The 22,691-nt window shown below is 40.4% G+C and overlaps 1 protein-coding gene across 1 annotated transcript in view; it reads left to right on the top strand.

The window, feature by feature from the left end:
• The window catches only part of UNC13C (unc-13 homolog C), a 402,367-nt gene extending 396,366 nt beyond the window's left edge, over positions 1-6,001 (top strand). The window contains exon 33 of the mRNA XM_065411637.1: positions 5,716-6,001. Within this exon, the coding sequence (XP_065267709.1) occupies positions 5,716-6,001 (286 nt within the window). The remainder of the gene's footprint in view (positions 1-5,715) is intronic.
• Positions 6,002-22,691: the final 16,690 nt, after the last annotated feature.

Raw genomic sequence — 22,691 nt, 5'->3', positions numbered from 1 at the left:
GCATGTGCAGTTACCTCGATTGCTAATGCCAGTTGTACATGCATTTCTACAAATCTGGGCCTTAAATGTTTGTAAAGATCTGAAGATGTAAAATGATAACCAATTGCTATTAATAACCAGAAGCCAAAGAACCTTTATATTTGATTTAGGGATCTAAATTTGGCAATTCCCCACACCAAATTCCTTTTACCTGCTCTCTACATCATCTTCCTTTTTCTAGATTAAGACCTCTCTTAGAGCCTGCCCATTTCCCAAGCACTAAAAGACCACACTCTGCCTCCACGCGCTGGGAGTTTCACTTTCTTGGCTTCTCCTGACCATCAGCCCTACATTTGACCATGAAGCTGCTTGAGGCTCTATGCCAGTGATTCCCTCTGCCCCAACTCAGTGGTATAGTCCTCAATGGGCTGTACACTACTGGAGTGCTCCCACTGGTGTGACCTCATGTAGATGTGCATGGTCACACTGTGAGGACACCATTTTGCTGTACAAAATGGCGTGCTCTATGCGACATGACCTCCAACATGTGGTGTAAAAGTGCTGGAATGCTGTTCTGGAGCAGTCTGGCACTATACTTGTGCCCTGACTGCCTCATCAGTGTTGGTTCCTGGCCTCAAAGGCCATTTTATAAATAGCAGCTAGGAGGGCAGGCTGAGGAAAGCCAGTCAGAATTCACTCTGTTAGCAAGAATCCCTACTTGATCCCAACTCCAAGGGCAGCAACCTTCCCTGCTCCTACCACTATAACCCCCTTAGGCAGCCCTTAATAGCCTAGCAATCTGATGGTGGTTAACATCTTAGAACTGGCAAGTGTCCTCACGGGTTAAGCCACATTTTAGAAAGAGGGATGTGTAATGTGTCCCTTTGTGACAAATTATTCTTCTCATTTATTTGATGTGTTTGCACAGAGACAAATGTGAACAAAAGCAGCGGTTTGTTTACAAGAGAAATTTATTCAGAACAAATGTTCCCTTTTCCTACAACTCCAGGGTTATGGGGACACATGAAGTACAGGCATCCCTTTAGAAGACTGAAACATGTTTAATGGCAATTGCCAACAATTATCTTCCTAAAATTTGATTTTTAAAAGCACAGTAGTTGAAACAAAGATAGACGCTGAGAATCACGTAATGCAGTAGAACAATCTTAAGGATCTAAAGCTGGGTAAGATGGGAACAACTAACTGCAATTAGCACCAGACTGGATGAGCATCAAAATAGTCAATATATTTAGTGTTTTTCATTCGTTATAAATAGCTTAATCTCCAAATTGGTAGACACCCATCCATCCTCAAGTACCTATCTTCGTTGGATCTGTCTTTACTTTGTAAGATAAGTAAGAGGAAATCATCACTACTAAAGGGAGCACTGGCAGTAACATTAGAGAACGTGAGTTTAGGCTACTTTTTAATCGCAGGCTTCACAAGCCTTTTGCTTTAATAACAGCAGTATAACAAATGGATCTGTCAGGTAGAGGATACTGAGCAGTACAGGGGCCTACTTTTTCCACATCTCTGTCTCCAACATCCAGTAGCAATCAGCAGGTTAACTTTAAGCATGAAAGAAATTGAAAGGATCTACAATAATTTTTTGGTAGTAAAAATCTATTCATGCAAAACCTTTGAACTATTCACCAGTCTAACATAGGCCTGATCCAATGCCCTCTGAAGTCCAACTGAGCCTTTTCATTGACTTCAACGTGGAATAGCTCAACCTGTAGTTAATATCTCTGCTGCTACCATTCATAATAAAATAATGGCAAAGCAGAAATCAATGTTAAGAAGTATCCCCAATCTGTTTCATGCCACAAATTTATTTACCAAATAACTTCTTCCAGAGGTGGGTAGCTAGATTTTTTTTTTTTATGGGGCTGAAAGACATTTTCAAGCTATGCCTTCTTTCTAAAGCTTTTTTAATGCTAGACTGTTAGAATAATACAGGTTTTTTGAGTGATTAAAGCCTAAACTATGTTCTATTTGGATTACAGCATAGCATCATATCATTAGAGTCAAGAGGATTCTAGACTGCCTGGAACGCTGTTTCATTTTTAAATCAAAGGAAAATCATGTAAATCTTCCTCTAGTGATAACCTGCCCTGTGTACTTGTTTTATGTGCCTCAGAATGAGTGAAATCTTGCAGCTATAACTCAAAATATGCAATGAGTTTCATGAAACAAAGCTCCACATATATACAGTCCTGGAGCCTTACAGCTCTATCCTACAAGGGGATTACTGTGTGCTGCACGGTGAATACTAATGATATGCTTTCCTGCAGTAAAAGCATCCAAGACAGTATTATACGAACAGTAGCAATGCATAGTATTGTTCTTGCCAGTGCAATGTCATAACTGGCAGGTTTCTCCAGTTGGTTTGGCCCAACCATAACGTAAGTACATTTATATTTAACTGCAAGTAGCCACCAGCACTTGGAGTGAAATTAACCCTATTGCAGGTGCTGCACACCATTTAATGCAGCTCTTAAGTGGTGCATAGGGCTTTGTTTGGACCCCTACATTGGCATGAATTTCACCCTTAACACTCTGAAGGGCCTTTTGTGGAACTTAATGAGTGCTTGTAAAATGCCTTGAGTTCCTTAGCTGAAAGGTGCTAGAGATGCATTGTTATTATAAATTTATAGTGAGAATTACAAACCTACCAATTTCTCTTTCATTATCTGGGGAAGGTACCTACTGCAGTCACAGTAGCTAAATCAGAATGGAAGCCTGACAACCAAATCGAGGCTGCAGAAAAAAAAAGCTGCATAAAAATTAGCATCATGATGACAGCAGTAGATCACATTTTAGCCATTACTTTCCCAAGCTAAATCCCTCTGCCCCCCCCCCCCCCCCGTTTTTGTTTTGTTTTTTACACAGTGGAAACAAAATATACAGCCACTTGACTGGAAATTATGATCAAACAGTACATAATCTTAGGGCTGCTGTGAACCTTTCAGATTGAGACCTGAAACCAGGCTTAACTGACACTGAGTTTCAATGCAAAGTTGAAACTCATAGAAGACTTTGATCAGACCCAGGCTGGTCTAGGAATCCTCTCAGCAAGCAGGGGGCTCCCTCACTCCTTCAGCAACAGACCCTAGGATCCCTTCTTTCTTTATGTTGACATCTATGTGAGGCCTAGTGTCATGCTCTCCTACTGGCTATAGTGATACAATCAGCTGGCCTCTCCCCTTCTTTCAGAGATGGGAGCTAGTCCATCCCACCCCTCCTGCTTCTTTGAGGGGCCAGTCAATAGGCCCACTGCCCTAGCATGTGTCTATGAGACATATTTTCAGGAGAGCAGGATGCCTGTCCACACACAAATTCAGCAGCAGTTGGTAAGGAAACATTTTCCGATCATTTTGCTGCTTCAAAAGCCTTTCTGGCCCACCCAGCCCCTTCTCTCTCTCTCTTTTTTTTTTTTTTTTGACAGATGTCCCCAAGCGCACACCGTGCTAATAGGGAAAATGCCTGTTTTGGGTTTGGGGAAGTGGGACCAATGATTACAAAACCAACTTGTTTTGCGAGGGTTTAGTGAGAGTTTTCTGGTTCATCCCAAGCCAACATTGGCCAACTGATCCCCCAGCCTGGGTTTGTCACACTTGTGGAAACCTAATACAACCACCAGGGCTGGATAAAGGCAATTCAGAGCCCTCCCGCATAGCCCCACTCACCAATATGGGCCCACACCTATTCGGAGTGCCAGTGCTGAGGTGCCTCTCTCTTCCTAGAGAGGCAAGGCCGGCTGGCCGGTTGGGGTCATGTCTCTCCCATCCCCATTCAAAGAGCAACAGTGGGGGATGGGAGAGACATGACCCCAACCGGCCAGCCGGCCTTGCCTCTCTAGACTCATTCTCCTCTGAGAGGCATGAGTGCTAGGAAGGAGCTCCCAGTACTCAACCCAGCAGCTACGGTGGATCTGTTAAGGTGGGCGGTGTCAGCCACACACAAAAACTCTTCTGCTGAGGTTGTGTTGGCAAGACTCCCAGGCTGTAGGTCGTAGCGCTAGCCCTCCCTAGAGAGACATGGGACACAGTTCATCCCTTTCAGAGCTATTGTTTCAGACTGTCTGCAGACTTCACGGTATTGTCACACTCGGGTCACATTCTCATACTTTTCTTTGTGGCCACAAGAACTAGAAACTCACTATTTTAAATGAAATCTGAGATTCTGACGTAAATACTGGACACTCTGGCCCTAGGCACTGCCTGTAATATCTAAGCTATAATCCATCTCTGCCAATGGTTTCCATGCAGCATTAATCTCAGTTTAGATCTACAGTAGTTAAAATAAAAATGAAAGCCATTATAATACCAACCATTAAAATAAAAAGGTGGTTAGTTAGTACAGTAACTATGTGTTCTGAGGGTATAATGCTGTTCTTGGAAGCTAAACATTTTTTGTTAGAAAGCTGTTCTATTCAGAGGCTGTACCTCACAGAGTTGGGAGTAAAAGTATAGCAAAAAAGTATTGTAAGACAAAATCCTTCAGTCAGATAGGGGGACATGGAAGGCCTTGAAGCAAAGCCAGGGCAGTTCCTATGTTCAGGACGGGGACCAGAACGCAGAGAGCTACACAGAGGATAGATCCACTGGTCACCATAGAACATTATGGAGTCTCCCTGATCCTAGTACACAGGAAGGTTTAAGGGCATAGTGAGGGAACATCTAATGGCTCCAAAACTGCTCCATGGCTTGTGACGCATTCCAATCTCACTGATTCCCACTGCTCTGTCCATCACCCATTTATTGGGGTGGAAGGGAAGGGACCAGAACTTGGCTCCTAGAAAGGAAACATTGTGCTATTATGTAATATAACAAGAATAGTAAATTGTGGGTATTATTTTGTTTTTTAAATGAATACATGACTCAGACTAAAGAAACATTTTTCATTTTCTGATTGAAAAAGGTCATCACAGGTGTTTATGTTGTGTTGAACAGGTGTCCTAAGTAGATCATCATCAGGCTTGCATGTTTTTTGGATGTAACTGATAAATATTGCTAGTCAATTCTTTACCACTGGAAAACAGCTGGCACCCATACATTAAATCATATATATATAATTTGCAATCAGGGTAGAAGCTCAATACCAAATACTGATACACAATTTTATACTGAATACACAGAGGATATGATCACATTACTCTATAAGTAACATTTAGAAAACAGATACCTTGGAGTGCAGAGCCTCCCCTATAATTGCCATATGAAAACCATTTGCCCCAGCATTGAATTCAAAATTAATAGAGTAGGGAAAACAGATCAAAGATTTACTAGAAATCCAAAAACGTTTTTAGCTGGACGGGGGGGAGGGAGAGAAGAGCCTAAATAAAAGTTATTTGTGCTTTAAAGACATGTGAGATACTGTTCTGAATTCCTCTGAATTGTAGTTTTACATCAGTTTAAACATTTCTGTTTGGGGTAAAAAAAAACATAATTGGTCTATCAATGCTTAAACAGCTGTGATTAAAATGTTGATCATCTGAAATATTTCTGGAGAAAGGGAACAGAGGATCTGATTATGGAAACTGAGGGTGCTCTCTCAACACCTTCCAGGATCAATACATGTACAGTTTATAAATCAATAATATTTTGTTCGCAGATGTAGAACTATCTCTGAAATGCATATTATTTTTTTTAAAAAGGTTTCTAAGCCATGTTAACCCCTTGGGGGAATTAAACTAACGTCCATTTTCAAAATCCATTCTTTTAAACCACACAGCATTCTGAGTAATGAAGAAGGGCTGAGAGCCTATGAGCTTCACCTCTCTGTGAAAGATTACTGCTTTGCCAGGGAAGATCGCATTGTAGGAATGACAGTTATCCAGCTACAGAATACTGCAGAGAAAGGTAGCTGCGCATCCTGGTATCCTCTGCTGAAAAATATCTTTATGGATGACACTGGGTTGACAATTCTTAGAATACTTTCTCAGAGGACCAATGATGAAGTTGCTAAAGAATTTGTGAGACTTAAATCAGAAACAAGATCTGTTGAAGAAACTGTCTGAATCACAAATAATGCAAGGGTGACACCGTCAAGAACATAGATACAATGTTGTTGTCTGAATAGTGCATGCATGTGCAAATCAGTGGGAATGTTTAATTAACTCTGTTTCAGTGTTTGCCAGTACTTAAGTACTATATTTGCAAGGTATGTTGAGGCGCTGTACACCTTTTATACTTATTTTGGTCTTTGGAAAAGTAATTGTTACAATGAAGTGCCAAAACCAAGATTAAGAGTCAATTATTAATGGTATATTTTAAAAAGTTGAGTTCATCTCATTGCAACTCCTTCACATTAAATATTTATTAATGAAAGATTATTCTTTTGAGTTGATTAATTAGTTGTCTCTGTTAAATTACTGTGAGTTGCTTCTACATGTCTGAATTGAGTTACTTCCCTTATCATTATAAAGAATTTTATCTAATTTCATAATCATTTTATGCTAACCTCATTTTAGGTATCTTACCAATAACTTTTCTATCATAACTACAGATGCAGTTACTTCTAGAAAGTGTTTGTAATTTTATAATTACTGATATAAAGTAATGATTTTTGCATACAAACTGAAAAAGGGTGGAAATATTTTATGCTAACCTTTTTCCAACCTTTCATAAATATCACTGTGAAGAAATACTGTTAACGCAAGTTCTCAAGAAGCTTCGCTTATCAGAGTTTGTTACTGATGTTAGATATCTTGAGATAACTTTGTTCATCAAAACTGCCAAGGCAACATCATATTTGTATAAAAAGGTAAGTTGATATCTGTAGAAAAAGACTGCCATACAGTAGAGTATACATGCTTTACAAGAATTTCATATTTTTAAAATGATACAGTACTGTATAAGAGTTAATAGTTCGAAAGATGTAAGGCTGGTTTGTGGTTTGTTTCTAGAAATCATTTATGAAAAGTAATGATGCTGTTAGCATTTTCACTCTGAAAGTTATAAATGTTGCTTTACATACTTAGCTGTAATATCAGTTAAGTGCTTTATTTCTTTTGTTTTAGAAAAGTTCAACAGTTTGTACTTATGCAACATTACTATGTATTGCACTGAAGCAAAATCCATGTCCTGTAAATATTTAGTGAGAAATTGTAAAATAAAGTATGAAAGAAACTGCTTCTAGTTTTGCAATTGACATTATTTATGTGCCTGTAGGCATAAACTGCACTGTGAAGCCAATTGAGTGGGGTGCAGTGTTGCATTACAATATATCAAAGTATGGATTCTAGTGTGTCTAACATTCCTTAAACATTTGCATCTTTTGTAAAAATAAGGTTTCATATGTGAACAATACATGCAAAATTATAATAAATCAGGCACTTACTTTCTTAATGCACTCATACTATATATAATGTAATGTTCTGGCACATGCGCACACACATTTTTCATTGGCTTTGGTTTCAACTATCTGTTATTCAGTTATTGGTTTGGTATTTTTATTGATTGGGGGGGAAAGAACATAAGAACATTGGTGGACTTGATTCCAGTTTGTTGATGAGGTCTATGTGACCTCATGTAGGTAAATCTTTCCAGAATTTCCTTTCAAGAGATTTTCATGGATTGTTTCAATATTTTTAAATCTTCTTGGTGAAAACACTCTTTCAGGCATGAAGTAGAGCTCAACATTTAGAGAAAATGTGTAGTCTCTCAAGAAAGTTGGCTGTACTTAACTAAGATCTCAGAGAGTGGGGAAAGTTGAGAGCTGACCATCTATCAACTGTTACCCTGTTTGTGTCTATACTTTGCAGAATATTTATTTACGAAAGATGTTTTCACTGGTTAGAAAATCCCATTTTTTGCCATCAGCCCAGAAACCCTTTTAGCTAAAGTATTTCATAGCATAAAATAGCCATTGAATGTCAAACAGAGTATTTAATTAGATAGGTTATTGAAGTCTACTTCAGACTTCAGACATTTCTGAGGATTCGAGTATTAAAACCTACTAAATGTAGGTTGCAGACCCTGGCTGAGATTTGCAAAGCTGCCCATGGGGTTTGGATGCCCTATTCCCATTAAAACTAATCTCACCCACTGATGTTTTAAATGTACTCTCTGTACACTAAAACAACAAGGAGTCTGGTGGCACCTTAAAGATTTGGGCATAAGCTTTCGTGGGTAAAAAACCTCACTTCTTCAGATGCTACCCTCTGATATTCTCTGTACACTGAAACGTTTGGGGGCAAATTGATCCCTGTGGTAGCTCTATTAATTTAATCAAAGATACACCAGGCTTGAATTGGGCTCATATTGTACATCCATTGAAGTAACATTCGTGTGGCCCTTTGGAAGTACATGATAAGTCATATTGCTCTATGTATTTAAATAGCTGTTCTTTTAAAAGGTATACCTCAGTGTGTGAACACTGGCTGACACTTAAGTGATTAATACAGTTAAGGTGAAAGTCAAACTGCCTTGCAGTAGTACTTACAAAACTATTGGCAATCAACAAGATTTAACATGATAGAACATTAATAGACTCAATCTCAAATAGAAAAGGAGACCATCAGAGAGTGACACAGTTCCTCTAATACTGAGCATTATCTCTAGATAAAAGGCAGAGGATCGTACACATTTAATCTACTGATATTTTTTAGTGCATTCCACTGTGGCGCCTGAAGTTAAACAGGAAAGGCTGGATTCTACAGGAAAAATGGGTTTCCTGTTTGTTTACCTAAAGCATGTTTGTTGTATTTTTTCTGATTGTTGTATATTATGTTGTAAAATGTTGTGCATTTTGCTGTATAATGTATTAATAAGTCACCAAATAAGGTAAATGTTTTTAATGCAGAACTACTTATAAAGGGATAAGTATTGAAGTTGCCATGAAAATATATCACTGCTGCTAGCAAGAAGGAATTTGTTACTTTTGCACACCAAAAATCATCTGACAGTGTAGTAACTAAAATCCCAAACTTTGTAAACTACAAGTGTGAAGAGTTTATGATGATGTACCTTCATGTTTCCTCTTTTTTAACAAAGAAATATTTACTTACTGTATCAAAGTTTGTCTTATAACAGGATGAGGTGGAAAATGTGTTATCCTTACATTACAGAGCTCTGTTATAAAAATGATATTTAGCTATTGATCAAAATGCAAATAAAATGCTATTCCTCAGTGTATACAGCTTGAAGTCAAACATTTTCTGTGCATAAATTATCGATACTGACTAAGCTAAAAGACTGATATATTTGGCTTCCGAAAAGTAAACATTTCATTATTTAAAAAACTAATTTGCATTTATATATTAGGTCATTTTTCTGACTCTTGTGAAAAAACATTGATGAATGGGTTTCTGTTAACTGTTTCTTTGATTTAATTTCTCATCGCTTGCGGAACTGATTCAAAACAATTTAAACCCTATTCATTTTATATTGGTTTTTAAGATATGAAAAATATGCATTGATTGAATATAATTTAATTTAAAAATTGCAGGAGACCCCACTACTACTACCACCACCACCAAGTTAAGAAGGGAAAGAATTTCTAAGCTGCAAGGAATAACCATTTTATGGAAATTTCTCAACCCATATGATATGTATCTGTAGTAGCCAGGAGCTCCACATTGACAGTAGTCTGCAATGTGACAGCACTTAAGGAGCTAATGGCATATTTAAACATGTTGGACTGAGTTACAGAAATGCTTCAAGGGTTAAACAGAATGGTTTTATATTTTGTATTGCATTTTATAGGACACAAGCATAAAGCCTTCAAGATTGAAGAAAAATTTTGGACAAGTGTGGTTTGGCATGAATATGAGCTATGGCTGTTGCCATATATGTCTATAGCTTCTGCATTTTGTATTGTAACACCAGGGAGAGACCACAGAACAAGTTATTGTAATAGTCTAGTCCAGAGGTCACAAACATATGAACACTTTACCTGAGTGGGACAAGAGAGGTCATAATAAAGTAATATTTCTAAAGTGATAAAGCTCACCAACAGAAAACAAAGAGAGCCCCAAAACGTAACGTAGTAGAAGTTGGTTTTAATTAGTCCGTTTTATATTTAACATGTGCCAAAACAGGTAGTAATAATTCAATGGGTTAAATACTGATAAAACCAGCTGTGTAGCCAAACCCAGCATCCATTATGGACTCTGAAATAGCCAAAAACACCACGGTTAACCTCTACTTTTTCAAAAGTGCCTTGGGCGCCATCTTCCACCTGGATAAACACCAGAAAAGATCGCAGTATGTCACATTGAAATGACACCACCTTTAACAGTGCAGCACTTGTACTACACTGCTAGGCTTTTCTGTGGGACTATGAACCCATGACTTTCATGCCCCTTGACCGAGAGATCTGTCAAATGAACCATATGGATCTTACCAGCTTAACTGGTAGTATAGTCTTCTAGGATGATGGAATTTCCATAAAAAATAAATGCTTGGGATGGGGCCAGCAGCAAAAGATGCAGTTGTCAGCATTTAACTCTGAAATTACCTGAAAACTTATTTCTAATTCTGCTAGACATTAATATCCATACGTTGTCTGATTTTGTTGTCTTGTGTGTGTGTAATTCAGAAATTACACCTATGAGATTGGAATCTCCTATATGGCTTATACAATGGCATTAAAAGTCCCTTCAAAAAATATCACTTGGAAATGAGACAATAAAAGCACACTTTAAGAGCTGTTTTGTTGAATCTTAGTTACAGAGAAGTCTTCTGGAGGCTCAGCAGAATCAATAAATCCTTTATGAAGACTGCAGAAAATAGTCTCTTCCCTCTTTCCCCCCGCCCTCCTCCCCAGTATCCATTCTGATACACAAGCCAAGAGTAAGTTATCTGTGCCTATCATAAAACTCTTTGTCAGTTGTGGTGTAGCATCCTGTTCAGTGGTGGATCAGCTAGAGAAGAAAGGTATTTGTATATATTGAGGCAACAGTTCAGGCACAAGATTGATGGAAATAAAATCAAAGAACAACTTCTCTGAAAAATACACATCACAATTCCTCCTAATGCATGAATGCTGTATCCTCATATCCATGGCTTTTAGTAAAGCAACTGAAGAGGGAATGCTCGTAAAGGTCATAATTTTCTGAACCAGAACTGATGCACTGAATAACTGAATTGAATTATAAATTTGACAGTGCATTGGAGATTAAAGAGTTGGAAAATTGCTGGTTAATGATCATTACCATTATATATTCTAGCCATACTCTCCCACACACACACATACACACGTAAATATCTACTGCATTCAGTGAACTTATACGTACTCCAATGGGTATAGTGTTAGAATTACTACAAGTGCCTGAGTTGCTGAGCATCTGGGAAATGATAGAAAACACAAAATACTATACACCTGTCTAACCAGGAATCTGGAGAGATGGACAGTCGTGGCTCTCAGATACACCTGCACATCTTTGAAGACAAAGACTGAGAGCAGAATTTGGTCCACAGAGTTGTTTGTCGCTAATTATTTCAGTCTCAAAACTGAACGCTGTTTAATTTATTATCTAATATTAAATTTTGGTATTCTCATGCACTTAAACTGGAATGTTTATTCAATACCACATCTTTGCACTTCCAAACGGGGAAAAATCATGAAATTGTAAGCTTGCTAAAGCCTGAGAGCACTGATTTGTATTTTAATTTGATTTGAAATTTTGGAGCCACGTTGTTATGGTAATTCATCATGCCTACTGTTTTCCAATAATGCTCACACCCTCACGCTTTTAAACTGTTATCCTATGTCTGTGTGCCCTGGGAATTTTTTGTTTGGTTTTATTTAGGACAAACTCACAAACCTTTACTCACACAAGTAGTTCCATTGAGGTGAATGAGACTACCCTCATGGGTAAGAGTTTACAGGATGGACCATTAGATTGTAAGCTTATGGGGCAGGGAATGTGTTTGTAAAGTACTGAGTAAATACACAGTGCTATTCAAACATTTTATAATGTCATGGAAGGGGAGGGGAGATTCCAGAGGACTGGAAAAGTGCAAATATAGTGCCAATCTATAAAAAGGAGAATAAGGACCACTTGGGGATTTACAGACCTGTCAGTTTAACTTCAGTACATGGAAAGATAATGGAACAAATAATTAAGCAATCAATTTGAAGACACCTAGAAGATAATGAGGTGATAAGTAACAGTCAGCATAGATTTGTCAAAAACAAATCCTGTCAAACCAACCTAATAACTTTCTTTGACAGAGTAACAAGACTTGTGGATATGGGGGAAGTGGCAGATGTGGTATATTTTGACTTTAGTAAGGCTTTTGATACTGTCTCGCATGACCTGCCAACGAGGGAAATACAACCTAGATGGAGCTATTGTAAGGTGGGTGCATAACTGGTTGGAAAACCATTCCCAAAGAGTAGTTATCAGTGGTTCACAGTCAAGATGGAAGGGCATATCAAATGGGGCCCCGCAGGGATCAGTTCTGGGTCCAGTCCTGTTCAATATCTTCATCAATGGTTTAGATAATGGCATAGAGAGTACACTTATAAAGTTTGTGGATGATTCCAAGCTGGGAGGGGTTGCACGTGCTTTGGAGGTTAGGATTAACATTCAAAATGACCTGGAGAAACTGGAGAAATGCTCTGAAGTAAATAGGATGAAATCCAATGAGGACAAATGCAAAGTACTCCATGTAGGAAGGAACAATCAGTTGCACACATACAAAATGAGGGCCTATGAAGGAGTACTGCAAAAAGGGATCTGGGAGTCATAGTGGATCACAAGCTAAATATGAGTCAACAGTGTAACACTGTTGCAAAAAAAAACGAACATCATTCTGGGATGTATTAGCAGGAGTGTTGTAAACAAGACATGAGAAGTAATTCTTCCACTCAACTCTGCGCTGATTAGGCCTTAACTGGGGTATTGTGCCCAGTTCTGGATGCCACATTTCAGGAAATATGTGAACAAATTGAAGAAAGTCCAGAGAAGAGCAACAAAAATGGTTACAGGTCTAGAAAATATGACCTACGAGGGAAGATAGAAAAAATTGGGTTTGTTTAGTCTGGAGAAGAGAAGACTGAGAGGGGACATGATAACAATTTTCAAGTACATAAAAGGTTGTTACAAGGAGGATGGAGAAAAAAATGTTCTCATTAACCTCTGAGGATTGGACAAGAAGCAATGGGCTTAAATTGTAGCAAGAGCGGTTTAGGTTGGGCATTAAGAAAAGCTTCTTGTCAGGGTAGTTAAGCCTAGGGAGGTTGTAGAATCTCAGTCATTGGCGATTCGTAAGACCAGGGTAGACAAACACCTGTCAGGGATGATCTAGATAATACTACTCCTGCCTTGAGTGCAGGGGACTGGACTAGATGACCTTTCAAGGTCCATTCCAGTCCTACGTTTCTATGAGTCTATAATAACATGCTGTCCTCAGTTACCTTCATGGAGCCCCTGTGATTTCAGTGCAGCTGCACAGGTAGCAAAGGACAGACTCTGGGCCTAGCTATTTAATTTCAGTTTGGGAGTAGATGCTAAGCTGCAGATCAGTAAATAACTCCAGTTTACTGATATTAATAACACAGTTCATCATGCAGCTAATTAATAGTTTCCTCCCCCAGGCCTCTTCATACAGGCAGGAGAAAATTAATTCCAAATAGAATTACTGTGGAACCATGTGGCATCTACCTTTGTCTCTTGGCTCACTGCTATAGAGAGCTAACTGACTAGGAAAGATGATACATAAATCAAGATACACAGTTAAAGAAAAATTCCTTAACATTCTTTCTCTCAGGCTCAGTCATACCCTTGACTCAGACAGAATTTGAACAAGTGCTGTGATTTCCTGTCATGCCATTGCAGCAAATTTACGGAGGTCATCTTTTTTAGACTGTAATGGGCATAGCATTTAAGTGGGAAGATATCCAGCTCTCATCTAGTCTCTCCTTAGCTCAATTTTTAGCTCTCAAAGGAGAGTGCTGAATTTTCAACTGAAGTGACTATTCATGGCGAGATTAGCGCATGGACCATGTTGTAATTGAAAGTCATTCACCTTGCCCCTCCCTCTCTGGCTTTCCCCTAAATGTAAGGAACACCTGCCAGGGTTAAATATTGTGCTTCAGGCACTTTTAGCGCTAGCCCCTGAAGTAGCGCTGCAGCCTTTTCATAACTGAGAAGATAGAAAAATAAGTTCCCCCCAGCTGAATGTTCAGAGTAGCGATTCACAACAGTATTACAAACAAATATTAGTACTAATGATACCCTGGTGAACTCCCATTAGTTTCCATTTGAATTAACTATCGCCTTTGCTCTCACAAGACAGCTCAAGTCTATTAAGTATATTTGCTGGTACAGTGAATTGGAAATAAAACATTTTTAAATAGGTTTAAGAATGATGAACAAATGCCAAATTGTATCTTGTAATTGTTGATGGATGGACGGATAGTGTGTACAAAGATGATTACTATCTTCCCATAGAAGGAAACTGGTATCTTGATTTTTGTAGGATGGTAAGAAATTGAGGGCAGGGATTTATCAGAGAGCATGCATTCCCCATACATTTTAATTTTATTTTTCCACATCCATGGTAGAGGTATATTATGTAACTCAAGGCACAACAGTTTCATCTTTTTAGTAGTTTTCAAGTAAGTTATTTGCAAGTTGATAAAACTATACTGACAGCCCAAGGAGGTTTAGCTGTAAAGACGTCTATCATCTAGTAAATAAGTTATTTGAAAATGCACTAAAGGAAAGAATTGTTATTGTTGTGGTCAATGACTGAATGCACTGTTAATCCAAGGGGTATTATTCCCCCTGAGTTAGTACTATACCAGTGACTGGCACGGTGTTTGGAGGCAATATGCTGTCAGAAGTTGCTTTCATTTGAAAGAGATGTAAAATTGAGGACCATTTAGTGTTAGTCTTGTAGCAGCTGCTATGCTTTCAAGCATTTAAGATGGTTGAAGTTCTGGCAGACCACTCTGGATCTGTATTTGCTGACAGTATTTGTCAAATGGAATTATCGGTAGTGTTGGTTTAAAGGATTCAGTGCACAATGTGTGTGTGTGAAAATATTTCTACTGCTTTCAGGCTTTAGTTATTACATGTGTTATTTGATATGACATATTTAAAGTAAGAGTCATATCAAGGCAACTCAACATACGACTATTTAAGCACTCCTTGCACAATCAAATTTCTGTGCAAATTCAGCTGATTCCAGTGGGACTTTCTTGTCTGTTTATGGAGTAACTGTCTAAGGCAGGGGTGGGCAAACTACGGCCCATCAGCCGTTTTAAGCCAGCCCTCGAGCTCCCGCTGGGGAGTGGGTGCTCCAGCTCTGGTGCTCCAGCCGGGGAGCAGGGTCAGGGGCCGCTCCACGCTGCTCCTGGAAGCTGCGGCATGACCCCACTCCGGTGCTCCAGCCAGGTAGCAGGGTCGGGGGCCGCTCCACGCGGCTCCCAGAAGCCGCAGTATGGCCCCCCTCCGGCTCCCACGTGCTCCAATGGCCTCCTCCAGCACTCCAATGGGAGCTGCAGGGGCAGTGCCTGCAGATGGGGCAGCATGCAGAGCCACCTGGCTGCGCCTTTGTGTAGGAGCCAGAGAAGGGACATGCCACTGCTTCCGGGAGCTGCTTGAGGTAAATGCCGCCCGGAGCCTGCACCCCTGAGCCTCTTCCCACGCCCCAAACCCCTGCCCCAGCCCTGATCCCCCTCCTGCTCTCCAAACCTCTCAATCCCAGCCTGGAGCACCCTCCTGCACCCCAAACCCCTCATCCCCAGCCCCACCCCAGAGCCCACACCCCCAGCCAGAGCCTGCACCCCTTCCCGCACCCCAACCCTCTGCCCTGGCCCTGATCCCCCTCCCACACCCTGAACTCCTCATTTCCAGCCCCACACCGGAGCCCATACCCCAACCCCAATTTTGTGAACATTCATGGCCCACCGTACAATTTCTATTCCCAGATGTGGCCACCCCGGTCTATGGTCCTTAAACAGTAGTCTGCCAAATGAGTAGTGAACCATAAAGATTCTGAGAGGCCATACTTGTACTAAGGAATGGGCTGATGTTTGCTTTCTCAACTAACTTTCCTCTGCATTCTGTCATATGCATAACCCAAGAACTGAAATAGTTTGGACTTGTAAGTCTAGATTGACCCCAAATTCTACTCTTGGTTATGCCAAAGTCAGAGAAACTCCATTGACCTGGAATTAGCTCTGGAGTGATTCTGATTCACAGTTGTATAACCAAATGTAGAATTTGGCCATTCCGGTGAATTCAGCAGAATGTAATACAAGGTGACTAGAGAGATCTGTATGGGTAGGAGCTGTAAACAGCTGCTGAATTGCATTTCCATTGTGGATTAAATGATCGCTATACATACACCGTGTAAAGTGCCTTGCAATGAAAGGTGTGCTTTCCACATATGAGATATATTATAATTACTGAGACCTACAATGGGAAACAAAAGAAAGAGACACGTGGACTTACACCCAGAGCACTGTTTATAAATATATGGAATGGTTATCTCCAACGCAGGTTTTTCTCCTTCTAATTAGCTCAACACATACGAGTGTTCCGAGTCCCCACCCTCTCCACATGGTTTTTTAAGTATGTTAAGTAGGACTGGTGCAATTTCATTTTTTTTTAATGAAAAATTCTGTTTCAAAGCCTCAAAAGGAGTCTTTTTGCAATTAAAAACATCAAGACAATCTCAATAACCCAAGCAAGCTTCTACTGAATGAACATTAAACTACTTCTGATAATGGCTAAGAATTTTTGTCAAAGCAAATAAATCCTTCAACTATGTTGTTGGTGGTTCTATTCAAAATGTATGGGTTTTGTAAGTCTGATATTAAAAAAACTACTGATAAATGTGAGAAACCATTTAAGTTTAAAGCACAAAATTCTGGTACAAATACAATCTACAAGAATGGGGAAGCTTTTTGAGCAACATTTGGTACAATAGCTCTGGGTTTTCATAACAAAATCATCTATTTGCTGATACTAAAATACTGTGAGAACTTTCACTGAAAAGTCTAATTGTTTCTCTCCCAGTAGAAAAACAAGGTCACAGAACAAGGATAGCCCCACAAGGGAAGCTTTCCGCATTCCTTTCTAAAAGTATCATTCTAAATGCCAGGGCACACAAAGATCAGGTTATTGAGTCGTAACTGTTACTGTTCCTTCCTTTGCTGTCCTCATTATTCAACTCCACAGAAAACCCTGAAGAGAGACACTAGTGGCTGTCAAGAGCAAACAGTGGAGGTAAGAGGAGCCAGATCAGCCAGGTTGCTTTGAGTGGGGCATCTTCCCCCAGGTACAAGTATTTTTCCCCAGTTTTATATAGTTCCTCAGTCAGGACACTAGAGGTGAAATCCTGACTCCATTTAAATCAATGGTTAGACTCCCACTGACTTCACCGGGGCAAGGATTTCACCCTAAACCTCTAAGGCCTGGTCTACACTGTGGCTTAGGTTCAGCTTAACTATGTCATTCTCTCTTAGAGAGAGAATGCTTGGTGCCACCTCAGAGGCCTGCCCCACCTCATTCAATGTCCCATCTCCAGGCTTGGCCACCCCTGGAGCTTCAGAGGAAGGAGATTAAAAAAGCAGAATATATTGGGGAAAGGTGACGGGAGGGAAATCCCTTCCTGATCCTGCAATTGGTCAGGTGAAACCCTGAAGCATGAGCTTTTTGTAACATCGGACATAAACTGGAAGTGAGCCCTATGCCCACTACTATCATAAGAAACCCCATCATACAGTCCCACTCATACATTTGTCCAGCTCTCTCTTAAAACTAAGTTTTTGGCCCCCACTGCTCCTACTGGGACGCTGTACCAGAACTTCCCCTCTCTGATGGTTAGAAGTCTTCTAATTTCCAGCCTGAATTTCTTCATGGCCAGTTTTATCCATTTGTTCTTGTGCCAACTGTGTCCTTTAGCTTAAAAAGCTCTTCACCCTCGCTGGTACTTACCCCCTCCCAATATAGTTACAGAAAACAATAATATCCTTTCTCGGCCTTCTTTTTGCTACACTAAACAAGCCAAGCTCTTCCAGTCTCCTCTCTTAAAATAGGCCCTTGCTCCCCTGATCACCCTAGTAGGTCTTCTTTGTATCTGTTCTAGTTTGAATTCATCTTTCTTGAACATCAGTGACCCAAATTATCCACAGCATTCCAAATATGGGCTTATTAGTGGTATTATTATGGTATTAATGGTGTTAATACTTCTCTTTCTCTACTGAAATGCCTCACTTGATACATCCTTGAACTGCATTTGCCTTTTTCACAGACACATCCCATTAGCGGCTCACAGTCATCCTGTGACTGACCGACAAGCTCTTCTCCTTTGTCAATTCCAACTGATGAGCCCCCAGCATGAAGCAGATATTCTTATTCTTAGCCCTTAAGACCATGCATTTCATACTACTGGATTTTATCTATAGTGCTTAGCTTTCCCGTTCTTGAAAAGCACCAATTACCATGGGTGGGTGTAATCAGCTGTCAGCTTGTTTGCTTGCTCCCCTCACAGTCCCACGTGGCCTGTTTCAGTCACATAAGTGTGTACAAGTTAAACAGACCTAAACCCATCTGACATTGTAGATTTAATCCAGGTGACACGTGATGTACTCGTGACTAGACTCCGGGACCTACTGGCTACAATAATGTTGAGAGATTTCCTTCACACCTACCTTTGCAAAAGGATTTAACATACAGTGTGTGCTCTTAGGGAATATTCAGTCCCACTCATACCACTGTATCACCTGGATAATGGGCTGCTTCTCTAGATAGCAGTGAGCTCAATCTCCCCAAGGTGCATCATCTAGGCAGCCGGTGACCCCTGCAGCTGGCGACAACACTGTGGAGAAGTTGGACCCAAGAGGCCGCTTATAAACCTTTTTATTAACGTATCATGCTGGTGCTCATGATCACATTAGCTTGCTCTGCTACACCTAACTACATTACATTACATAACCTGAACTGACTTGAGATCACCATTTCAATGAACATTATTACATCGTGGGCTTAGTTCTGCATGATGTACATATGTGCGTGGCCACTACCAGCCCATCTGCACTGCTCCCAAACAGTAGAAACAGACCACAGCCGGCACCTCTTTAGGAATATTTTCTTTTCCTCATGTCACTCTCATTAAAACAAAATGAACAAAAAATAAAAACAGATATAATACCTATTTCAATTACATTTAAGGCAATAGCACTTCACTTGAAAATCCCCTGGTACTTCCAGCAGTGAGACTGTCCTAAATTGTGATCTGAAAGGTTTCTTGTGCAGATGAGCACCAAAAAACAGGAAGCAGCCTATTCTCAGCCTAACTAATGAACAGCCAAAAACAACAGATTTCTAGCACAGCATGTAACGTATCTATTTATACAAATTAATGCCTTCAAATACCCATCTCCACCCATTTACCATTTATTTTAATAGGAAGTCATTTCATTTACTCATACATAGGATCAAAAATGTATCCAAACACCTCTGCTCTGTAATAACAACATGTGTTACCAGTATCCATATTCCCCATATACATATTTAAGTGCATTCATAATTTTTGTTTTCCCTTGAACAGTCTGTTCTCTGATTTTCATTTAAAGAGAGCATCAGTTACACAGCTCTACCCAATGCCTGTATTCTACACTTAAAATTAAAAGTAATTTAAAGGAACTTTTAAAAACTATAGTGATTTGTTCCCCCAACAATCAATAAACAGGAGATTTACATGGCTAATTTTCATTAGTGTTAATGGGAACTGATTGGCACCATAAATCCTCTGTATATTAAAGGGGGAAATTGACTTCTTCATCTTAGTATCCATTATTATTTCCCTTAATTGGACCTACCTCAACGCATAAGTCAATTCTCACTAAAACTAAATGGAGTTCTGGCCTAAGACTATAGCATGGCCCAAGCATGGTGTCACTGTTACAGAGTGAGCTATCACATGAGGGGGTACACTTGAGAGAGACTGAAAGGGGTCTAAATGACTGCTCGCCCTATAACAATGACATATGGCAAATTGGTTCATATAGCGGTTTCCTTCCAGATCTCTGGCTACCTTTAAGTGGAGCTGATTCTTTCACAAAGTTAGCATTGCCTTTTAATTGACGTAATTACAGAATCCTCAAGAGGTTTGTGTTAAAAGATCTTCCTTTATTAATACAAGATGTAATAAACTAGAACAGTGTTTCCCAAACTTGGGACGCCGCTTGTGTAGGGAAAGCCCCTGGCGGGCCGGGCCGGTTCGTTTACCTGCCGCGTCCGCAGGTCCGGCCGATCGCGGCTCCCACTGGCCGCGGTTCGCTGCTGGAAGCGGTGGCCAGCACGTCCCTTGGCCTGTGCCGCTTCCAGCAGCTCCCATTGGCCTGGAGCAGCGAACCGCGGCCAGTGGGAGCCGCGATCGGCCGGACCTGCGGACGCGGCAGGTAAACGAACCGGCCCGGCCCGCCAGGGGCTTTCCTTACACAAGCGGCGTCCCAAGTTTGGGAAACACTGAACTAGAACATGACTGAGTTTTGATGTAATGGTTATGACTAATGCTAATCAAAGATATAATAATTATTTTGGTCTTAAGCTCTACACTAATATCACAGCTGGCCGCAGACAGCTCTAACCCATGCATCTGAATTTTTAACATTGACTCTTTTATAGTAAGAAGAAACTGTAGAATTTGCTTGCTCCCTGCTCAGATGTCCATCCTGCCCCCCAAGAGTAAATGAGGCTGATTTGCATGTTATAATCCTGATGCATTTGTATGTTTGAAAGGAAACAGCTTCAGTCTGTATATGTTTCTCTCATTTAACTTGCAAAACATTATAGTTACATGTCACATGTGCATGACAGCAGAACAGGGCCTAAGTTGGAAATTTGTTACTATACTGATTTTAGTAGGGAACTGTCAAGCATAAGTAGATGAGGGGAAAGAGGGTTTTTTCCCCCCGATAAGAAGGGGACCTAATCCAAACTCCACTCAAGTCAATGAAAAGGCTCCCACAGGCTTTGGATCAGGTTCAGATACTGTGCTATTTAGACTGTGCATACTGGACAAATCTACATGGAAAAGTATATAGTCAACCAGTGAAAAAGTACTCAGACTGCTGTCAATTGTTTTGCTTAATCATTAAGAGCAAAGTCAAGGAAGAAAGAAGATATTTATTAAAAAATCATAAATAAAAGGTTATTGGAGGGACTCTGCCTTTAACTCCATTAGAGTAACAAAATTACATCAGGAGTTCACAGAAAAGAATAATAAACTATTGATTTTTTTTGGTTTCTCGCCAGACTATTACCAGATTCTCATACTAGCAGTGCATGCTAGTTGCTATGGAAACAAAATTTGCAGACAGACACTAAAAACACAACAATAACTTACCACAAGCCACACTGTCCTGCGCTGAATACCCACTTCTTATAAACTGCTTGAGACCTAAGGGGTGGAGCATGAACAGACATGGAAAACATGGCGTTATCATATTTATAGTGCTCAACTAAAGTGCATATGAGTAGATTCAGCTTCAGTCATACAATGTAGCTGGGTAAATAATGCAAAAAAATGTGAATATATGTTCAGATTCCATGTGCATTTTAGCAAATGAGTTTACTGGCAGGAATGTATGTGCAAACAGCACATTTTAAAGAACATTCATGGAAAGTGACTTTGAAATGATAAGTGCTCATATTCATGCTGGAAACCTGATTCAAAAAGATATACTTACCCACTCAGAGTAGAAACAATACCATGTGACCTAGGGCTTGTCTACACTACCACTTAAGTCGACGTAAGTTACGTCACTCAGGGGTGTGAAAAAGCCACCCCCCTGAGCGATGCAAGTTACATCGACTTAAAGCAGTGTCCCCATTGCACTATGTCAGCAGGAGACACTCGCCCGCAGACATAGCTTCTGCCTCTCGTTGAGGTGGAATAATTATGCCAACAGGAGAGCGCTCCCCTGTCGGTGTCATGTATCTTCACCAGACGCACTACAGCAGCGCATCTGCATTGGGGCAGCTGTGTCGATGTAGTGCAGTACTGTAGACAGGGCTGGCTCCAGGCACCAGCCGACCAAGCACGTGCTTGGGGCAGCACCTTAGAAGGGGCGGCCAATGTTGGGGTGGTGGGGGGCGCTCGCGGTGTTTTTGTTTTTTTGTTCGGCGGGGCGGCACTCGAGAGGGGTTTTTTTTTGTTGTTTCGGCCGGGCAGCGTGGGGGTTGTTTCGGCGGCGGCGAGGCACTGGGGGGGGGCGGGCTTCGGCGGCATGGCGCGGCGCTCGGGGGTTTGGGCGGCCCGGCGCTCAGGGGTTTGGGGGGGCGGGGGTTTGGGCGGGGCGGCGCTCTTCTTTTTTGCCTGGGGCGGCAAAAAAGTTAGAGCCGGCCCTGACTGTAGACTAGCCCCTACATGTCCAATCAAAACACAGCTCACATTTCAAGCTATCAAATACTCAAAACAAATTCCTTCCGAATGACCTGAAACCTAACAATCTTTTCAGAAAGAGAACTGAGTAAATAATTTCAAATACAAGTAAATATGAGAAAATATTAAGCCAATTTAATTGAATAAATTAACGTCCACACATATTTTACTTCAATTGTACTTATGACGTCAATCACAAATAATCAGCATAGCTCAAAGGTTGAACAACAAGCCATAGAATAAACAATGTCACAGAATAATTTTGGACAATCATTTTGGTTTTAATTTTTTTTTTAATTGGAAAATTTCGGCAAAAGAAAAGAGTTAGAAAATCGGTCAAATCAAGTAAAATGT

Source organism: Emys orbicularis, chromosome 10, assembly GCF_028017835.1.
Source record: "Emys orbicularis isolate rEmyOrb1 chromosome 10, rEmyOrb1.hap1, whole genome shotgun sequence".
Taxonomy (NCBI): domain Eukaryota; kingdom Metazoa; phylum Chordata; order Testudines; family Emydidae; genus Emys; species Emys orbicularis.
This window is presented reverse-complemented; position numbering and strand designations above follow the sequence as displayed.